The sequence below is a fragment of the Vitis riparia genome, chromosome 4 (assembly GCF_004353265.1).
Source record: "Vitis riparia cultivar Riparia Gloire de Montpellier isolate 1030 chromosome 4, EGFV_Vit.rip_1.0, whole genome shotgun sequence".
Lineage (NCBI taxonomy): Eukaryota > Viridiplantae > Streptophyta > Magnoliopsida > Vitales > Vitaceae > Vitis > Vitis riparia.
The window spans coordinates 11405541-11414627 of record NC_048434.1 but is presented as its reverse complement, the minus strand read 5'-3'; the positions used below and the strand labels follow the sequence as shown (position 1 = coordinate 11414627).

At 37.0% G+C, this 9087-nt stretch overlaps 1 protein-coding gene across 1 annotated transcript; it reads right to left on the bottom strand.

Moving 5' to 3' along the window:
• Positions 1 to 1282: 1282 nt before the first annotated feature.
• Positions 1283 to 2494, bottom strand: LOC117913239 (uncharacterized mitochondrial protein AtMg00810-like). The gene has a single exon (XM_034828198.1). It carries the CDS (start codon positions 2492 to 2494, stop codon positions 1283 to 1285), a length of 1212 nt encoding a protein of 403 aa, XP_034684089.1.
• Positions 2495 to 9087: the final 6593 nt, after the last annotated feature.

Sequence of the window (9087 nt, the reverse complement as noted above, 5' to 3'; positions counted from 1 at the left end):
TGTTTATAATTATTTCTTTTATTTCATGTTAAAATAAATTTGTAAATGAATAAAGTAAAACTTTTTATCACAGGATGAAACCTAACAAACTATGAACACTTTAAATAATAAATAAATAAATAAATAGTTGCTTTCAATCTAAAATACAATAGCCCCATTGAATAGTAACACAATATGATTCATGATCAAAGTACATTGTTGCTTGATACATATCATAATATTACTCGTACATGAAATTCCACTATGCAACAACAATTCTTAAAATAATAAAATTAATGAACTTTGGAATATCTTATAACATAATAATAATAATAATATAAAAGACAATCACATACCTTAAAGAATTGGTAATGATGTTATCAATTTAATGATGGTTGTGCCTGAGGCTAGTGAGAATGTATGTCTGCTGCTCTTGTGTGTGCTGGAGATGCCTCAAAGTGGGTGCCACCTCTTGATTTTTCATATGCAGCCATGCCCCCTCACATGTGGCACGTGTATTTCAAGTGTCTATCCAAACTAGCATCTCTTTGGTGGAGAATTCTTATCAAGCAGTATGGCCTCTCCATGCACGCAGGTTGAATCTCCAAGTGCATGATCTATATTCTCAAAGTGGCAACCCTTTTTTATGCACGAGTCTCCAAAAAAATTCAATATGTTGTTTCTGTATATCCAATTGTCCTCACCATGTGTGTACTCATCAATTCAGCATCAGCTTTCATCTAGAGCATTTAGATGCTCATCATCAACAAACCGTCTACTCATGCAACTCCTAAAATATGAGGTTCTCCATAACGAAACCATGTACACCATCAGCACTTCCTAGAAAATCTATTGCCCTCATCTGTAAGAAATATGATCCGTATTCATCTCCAAAAGAGCTGATCGTTCCCAATACAGTGTGGACCCTTAAAAATAAATTGACGGTGCCTCTATGATTTTCTTGTGGAAGAACCTGCTTCCGAATCTCCATGGAGCGTATCCAGACTGCCTGCTGGTTGTGTGATCCCTTCTGTCATGATGGATTTTTCTTTATGGATAACGATTAGTGTGGACTGATAGTGTGTGTGAAAAGAAGAAGAATTGGCTGAATTAATATTATTGATGTTGAAGTGTGTATTTATACAAGGAGGTTTGAGATCTTTTTCTACAAGTCAGGAATCAGCTTACCATATTCTAGACTATCCATCTATAAGTCAGGAATTACAATAGGAAAACTAACATATATAGATCATCTATTCTTAATATGGAAGATTTAGGAAGATTGACTTTCCAACACTCCCCCTCAAGTTGGAGAGTGGATATCCTGCACTCCCAACTTGCGAATCATAGGAGCAAAAATCTCCTTTCCCAATGGTTTAGTCAGAATGTCTGCAAGTTGGTGCGCTGAGCTCACATGTCTTGTAATAATGGAACCATCTTGGATCTTGTCCCTAATATAGTGACAATCCATCTCAATGTGTTTAGTACGCTCATGGAAAACAGGGTTAGCTGTAATGTGCAACGCTGCCTTGTTGTCACAATACAGTAAGGCAGGTTCCTGATGTAAAACACCCAAATCTTTCAAAAGGTACCGAAGCCATGTCAACTCACAACAAGCTCCTGTCATTGCACGATACTCTGCTTCGGCTGAAGAGAGTGACACTGTTTTCTGTCGCTTTGATCTCCAAGAAATCAGTGAAGGTCCAAGGAATACACAGTAGCCTATAGTGGACCTTCTAGTAAGTGGACAACCTGCCCAATCAGAATCACAATAGGCTCTCAATCTGAAATCATTATTCGAAGAGAAGAACAGACCCTGACCAGGTGCATTCTTGAGATAACGTACAACTCTGAACGCTGCTTCCATATGAGCCTTTCTCGGTTGATGCATAAACCGGCTTAACACATGAATTGCATAAGTGATATCTAGCCTCGACACAGTTAGATATATTAACCTTCCAACCAATCTCCTATAACGACCTTGATCCTTGAGCAAATCGCTCTTATCAGACAATTTCAATCCTCGTTCCATAGGTGTATCAATAGGGGCAGCGCCCAACAATCCTGCATTCTCAATAATCTCTAATGCATACTTACGTTGGGAAATAAAAATCCCATTTTTAGAAGCAGAAACCTCAATGCCAAGAAAGTATTTTAAATCACCCAGATCTTTGAGATGAAAATGACTATGCAGAAAATTTTTTGTTGTAGCAATGCTCACAGGATCATTTCCAGTAATCAGAATATCATCAACATATATCAAGAGGGCAGTAAAGGACTTGCCTTGTTTTCTGGTGAATAAAGAATAATCGACTCGAGATTGTGCATAACTGGCGGATTGAATAACTTCTGAGAACTTGGCGAACCACCGGCGAGAAGCTTGTTTCAGACCGTAGAGTGATTTATGAAGGCGACATACCAAGTTTTCCTCCCTTTGTTGCTGAAGCCCTGGCGGTGGAGACATATATATTTCCTCATGTAAGTCGCCATGAAGAAAAGCGTTGTTAACATCCATTTGATGAAGAGACTAGCCACGGGCTGCGGCCAATGCAAGTAAGTAGCGGACAAATATGATCTTGGCGGTGGGGGAAAAGGTATCCTGATAATCGACACATTCTAATTGAGTAAAGCCTTTCGCTACCAATCATGCTTTGTAACGCTCAATAGACCCATCTGGACGCTGTTTAATTTTATATACCCATCGACAGCCAATCGGTGTCTTGTCGGCCGGAAGTGGAGTGAGAGACCAAGTGTCATTAGCTTGGAGAGCCTGCAATTCAGAACGCATTGCCTCCTGCCACTCAGGATGAGCGGATGCTTCCGAATAAGACCTAGGTTCTGTGACAGCATTATGTTGAGCAACAAAAGATCTATATGCAGGCTTATATCTATGATAAAAAACATAATTGGCCAGTGGATATCGTGTACCTTTAGTTGGACCTAGAATCAAGGAAGATGATTGATTGGAGGAAACGTGGGAGCAAACATAATCGTGGAGCTTGATTGGTGGGGCGATATGGCGGCTGGAGCGACGGAGCGGAGTGGCTGGTTTGGGTGAGTGTGTTTCTGGTGAAAAGATGGGTGTCTCGGCTGGAGGAGCGGACGGGATGGATGCAAACGGTGGCACCGGAGAAGGCGATACTAGAGTTGTAGAAGGCGGTGGTGAAGGGTTTGGATCAATCTGAGAAGAAGGTTCGATAGCGAATTCGGAAGGTCGAGAAGGAGAGGAAAAGTCGTCATTTTCTGTGGTGGGAGACGGTGTGCTTGTGTAGTTGGAAAGAAAAGGGGAAAGTGCATGAGAAGTAAAGTCAAGGGAGGAAGAGATGTCGTGGGCCACCAAGGGGATTGGACCAGAATTATGGGTTAACGAAGGGAGAGTAGAGTTGGGCTTGAGAGAGACATAAGGAAAAATATCTTCATGAAATTTGACATCTCGACTAGTAAAGACCTTTTTGGTTGATAAATCAAATAATTTGTATGCTTTCTGACCAACAGGATAACCGATGAAGATGGATGGCATGGCATGGTAATCAAACTTGTGAGAGGTGTGAACATTGGTGGCATAGGCTAAACATTCGAAAACACGGAGATGAGAGTAAGAAGGTGGTTTTGAGTAAAGCAATTCAAAAGGAGTTTTGAAAGACAATACTGGTGAAGGTAACCGATTGATGATGTGTACGGTAGTGAGAGCACACTCCCCCCAAAATTGAGTGGGAACTTGAGCATGGAATTTCAAAGCTCGGGCTATTTGTAAAATATGACGATGTTTGCGTTCCACAACCCCATTTTGTTGAGGCGTGTAAACACAAGAATGCTGAAAGGTGACACCATTATCTTGAAAAAAAGAACGAAGTGAGGTAAATTCTCTACCATTGTCACTTCGAAAAGTTTTAATGCGAAATTCAAATTGTGTGAACACATAGCTGAAGAAACATTTTAAAAGTGATTGTGCTTCATCTTTATGTCGCATTAAAAATATCCAAGTGAAACGTGTATAATCATCGACAATAGTGAGAAAGTAATAGGCACCAAACAGAGAAGGGTGTCGATAACGACCCCAAATGTCACAATGAATAATCTCAAAAGGTTTTGTAGAAGAAATAGCACTAGTACCAAAAGGTAAGTGACTTTGCTTAGCCAAAGGACATATAGGGTAAGCATTATTGGACTGAACAGAAAAATTCAAAAAATTCTTGGCAATGAAACTCAAACGAGAAGGTGATACATGGCCTAAGCGACTGTGCCAGAGATCGGTGGAAGAGATGGTGAGATTGCAAGTTGGTTGGTTTTTGGATGAGGAATGGTTGGTTAAAGATTTCTTCGTCGCTAGTGCCACCAAATAGTATAGTCCGTCACGTTGTTTACCCAAACCAATCGTCCTCCTCGTAGCCATATCTTGCAAAATACACCAATAAGGGAAAAACGTCACTGAACAATTTAGACCTCTTGTCAAATGACTAACTGATATTAAATCAACTTTGAATGTAGGCACAGATAAGACATCATGCAGATAATAGACGGAATTCAGAGGCAAAGTCCCTTTAGTAACAATATTCTCTTTTTCTCCACTAGGCAACAATACGGGCGGTAACGAGCAATTTTTATCTTTATGCAATAACTTAGAGGATGAAGTAATATGATCCGTCGCCCTACTATCAATAATCCAATTGCGGGAAACGACTTTGGACAAACCTGGCTTTGTTACCGCATTCACTTTGGAACTAAGTTTTCATCTTGGTTATTAAGAAGTGACAAAAGTTGCTTGAGTTGGGCTTCTGACAATGCAACTGCAGGTTTCCCTTCATTTGCCTCAGAAACTTGGTTAGCCACAGAAAAACTTTTATTCCAATTTGAGTTTGAGCTTAAGTTCATTCTTGCTTTAGGATGGCCTGGTGGGTATCCATGTAGTTGAAAACACTTTTGGACCCAATGACCCATATCTCCACAATACAAGCATTGGGGGCGTTCTTTTCCAGAACCCATGCGGCGCCGATCTTGATCAAAAAATGGTCTGCCATCTTGTCCTTGAGAAGACCGATTCACCCGGAAATTTTAAGAACCAGAGAGGCGATCAGTCGGTTCCATCCTTCCTGTGTTCGATCGATCTATTCCGTCCTTCCAAGTTGCCGAAGACTTACCGTTGCTGCGCACGGCCATAGCAGCACTTGCAGCAGATTCCGCTGCTACGTTCGTTGAAGTGAGGAGGCGTTGCTTTTCTTCTTGAGAGACAGAGGAGTATGCTTGGCGGACAGAAGAGAGAGGATTCATCAGGAGGATTTGCCTGCGAATAGCACTGTAAGATTCATTCAAACCCATCAGCAATTGCATCAATTTTTGTTGATCTTGTTGTGCCCCATGTGCTGCAGCGTTGTAGGAAGCCAGTTCATCCCACATGCCTTTCAATTTTGTGTAATAGGCAGAGACAGAGAGTTGCTCTTGTCGAAGACAAGCAATATCTCAATGAATTTCAAAGATGTGAGGCGCATTGCTCTGAGAGAATCGCTCACAAAGTTCTTCCCAAACTTCATGAGCAGTAGAATAATAGATTACACTGTCTGCAATTTCTGGTTTGAGAGTATTGACGATCCAGGAGTGAACCATGTCGTTACATCGCGACCAAGTCGCATAACCTTCAGGATCAATTTCTTCTGAAGGAGCCTTGATCGAGCCATTAACAAAACCCAATTTGTTCTTGGAATTTAAAGCTAGAATCATAGCCCTTTTCCAAGCTGAATAATTGTCTCCATTCAAAGATTTGGAAATCAAAACCAAACTTGGGTGATTTGAATGGTGAGTGAAATAGGGATTGGAGAGATCTGCCTTTGAGAAATCCGTAGGAATCTCTGATTTTGCCATGATGATTGAAGAAAAGAGATGCTACACTAGAGATTAGAGTGCAGCAATGAATCAGGATTTTAGTCCTGCTCTGATACCATGAAAAGAAGAATAATTGGCTAAATTAATATTATTGATGTTGAAGTGTGTATTTATACAAGGAGGTTTGAGATCTTTTTCTACAAGTCAGGAATCAGCTTACCATATTCTAGACTATTCATCTATAAGTCAGGAATTACAATAGGAAAACTAACATATATAGATCATCTATTCTTAATATGGAAGATTTAGGAAGATTGACTTTCCAACATTGTGTTAAAGCCTTCCCACCGAGTGCTCTGTTTTGTCTTGCTGAATCCCTCACAAAGCCAGAATCATGGTGCGCCATCACAGTTTGTATTACATGCAACCTCAATCATCCATGGAAGGAACATAGCAATCAACATATGAAAGCTCCTTGGAAATCCCTTTATGGGAGCTTGCATTAATATTATTCTCTTCAATGGGCAGTTTGTGTCGGCTTGAATCCTAGAGTATTGCTGAAGGTGCACCTTTGATCTTTCCCCTTCCTCGTTCCTTCTTTCCCCTTCAGAGAATCATTTTTCCCCTTTCTTTTTCTCTTTTTTGTATTTTTTTTCTTCTTGTTTTTCCATTGCTTTTCCTAAAAACAGAACCCCCTTCCCTAGGCTTCTCCATGTCTCCCCTTATATCCTTCCTATCTCTCTCTTCCCCAAAACTTTTGAATCTCCTCTTGTAATCTACCAGCCTTTCCTTCCTAAAAATTCAACCTATGCCTCCTTCCCCATGGTCTCTTTTTCACTTTCCCACCAATTATTATTATTATTATTATTATTATTATTTTAGAATAATAATAATAATAATAACAGAAATAACAATGACTATATATATATATATATTAAAAAAAATAGATAAGAAAATGAATAAATAAATAAATAGATAAAAGTACGTGACACATATTCATAAAAAAAAACACATGCAAATTACGTAAACCATGCGAGCCATGCAAGCTACGTAAGCCATGCAAACCATGCAAGCTACATAAGCCATGCAAATGACTTAAGGGTATTGGGGTAAGCCTAAGCGAACTAGGTGCACCCAGATGAGTTAGATGTGCCTAATGAGCTTAAATACGTATGAGTAAACTGTCATAAAAGTGTACATGGTGTCTAGAATAGCTCAAAGAGATAAGTCATATGAGTAGCAATGGGCAACCAAGAACTACTGTTGTGGAGTACTAGGAAGAGTACTTAATTAGGGCATGTGCCAAGAGGACAAAATGAAGGGTCTATAAGACCACATTTTTAGTTGATTTTACTACTTCATGTGTAAGTTCCATATTTAGGATTGACCACTCCTACTACAAACATGTATAGTCTCGTCCATAAAGGATAGTTCATATCCCTTTATTCCTTGGGACACCACATCTTTAGGATGGTTATGTATCCAAAATCAAGATGAGCTCGATCTTAGAGGCTATGGGCTTGCCTATGCCCCTTTCCCACGCAATCTTTTGAACTAGTTAAAAGTAATTTAAAATTTTAGTAATTATCTTGAAGAAAAAATTATCTTCTTTGAGAAATTTCAAAAATATTTATTTCTTAATTGGAAAGCTAGTGTTATAGGAGAATGTCCAAATGGAAAATTTCATTTTTTCATGAGATTATTCTATCCAAAAATGAATTTTGATAAAATAATCACTCTATAATTTTAAATTTATTTTCATAAAAATTCTCTTTCTTCACATAATTCCAATTAATAAATATTTTATCTAGAAAACATTTTCAAAGAAATTTATCTCCATGAAATTACTAATTCTTTTGGTAATAATCTTTAATAATAAATTATTTCTAATGAAAATTTCCATAATATTTATTTTCCAAATTTGAAACTTTAGTGTTATAAGGAAACTTCCAAGTTTGAAACTTTGAGAACACCCTATCCAAATAGAAGAACTTTAGTTCTCATATTCAAAATTCTTCATAAATTTAATTTCTTTATTTTTACACATTTCTAATTTAATAAATATTCTTATGGAATCTAATTTTCAGAATAATTTATTCCATTAAAGTTATAAAAAATACCACCTTTAGTAATCCCTTAATGGATAAAATATTATTTATGAAAAACTTCAAAAACTGTTTAGTTCCTAAAAGGAATTAAACAATCCATTTTAGAAAGTATTTTCAAAATATTTTGGTAACCATTCTGATCATAAATGCTCTATCATGAGATTTTTCAAATTTGCTATTTATCTTTTAAATTGGGACTCTTGTATTAAAATAATTGCTCTCTCATTCCTTATCCTTGAACTATCCATTTTCAAAATGTATGGTTTCCTCCTTCTCTAGGTGGGGGGAGCTTAGAGGACCACCATTGGTATAGTTTTCCTTTTCTCAAAGGGGAATCCTGGAGAACCACTCATATCATTGGTATAGTTTTCCTTATCTCAAAGGGGAGATCTTGGAGAACCACTCATATCAAAACTAAAAGGATAGTTCCCAAAGGAACAACATTTTTACTAGCAACAACAAGTTTAAATAAATAATATTGTAAAAAATTTCTCATGAAAATTTATAAAAATACCAAAATACTTTGTTTTATAACTCTTATTTTGGTAACCTTCTTAAATATAAATTATCTATCATGAATTTTCTAAAATTAACTTATTTTCTTTAAATCGGATCTTATGCAAAAAGGAAAAATATTATTTTATAAAGATTTGAAAAAAAAAAAAACTCTTAAAAGGAAAAATTTTATTCTTAGAGATCTCAAAGATTTGAGAAAATTTTAACTAAAATTAAAATCTGTAAGAAATATTTTTGAAAGAGATCTTTTGATCCTTTTCCAAGTTATCTTTTCTAAAATTAAAATTTCCTTACAATGCGTATTCCAATTTTGAAAAATATATGAAAATTTATTTCCAATTAAGAATACCAAAATATTTTATTTTAGGGCACTTATACAATATATAAAAGGTATAAAATAAAAAGCAAGAAAATAAATAAATAAATATTTCCCATGGCCTTTAGGGATCTTGTTAAATATTTAGTAACCTAAATACTTGGATTTCCAATATCCAATGTTTCCAAATCAAACTTGCACCAAAAATTAAGGTTAGTAGCATTATAGACAACCTAAGATACCCTTATAACCCTAAAATAGCCATAGGAGTTGTGTGGAGCCCTAGGGTACTTCATGCAACTTTGGGCACTTGAAAGGGCACTTGAGCGCTTGTGGAGCACTAAAAGGGCA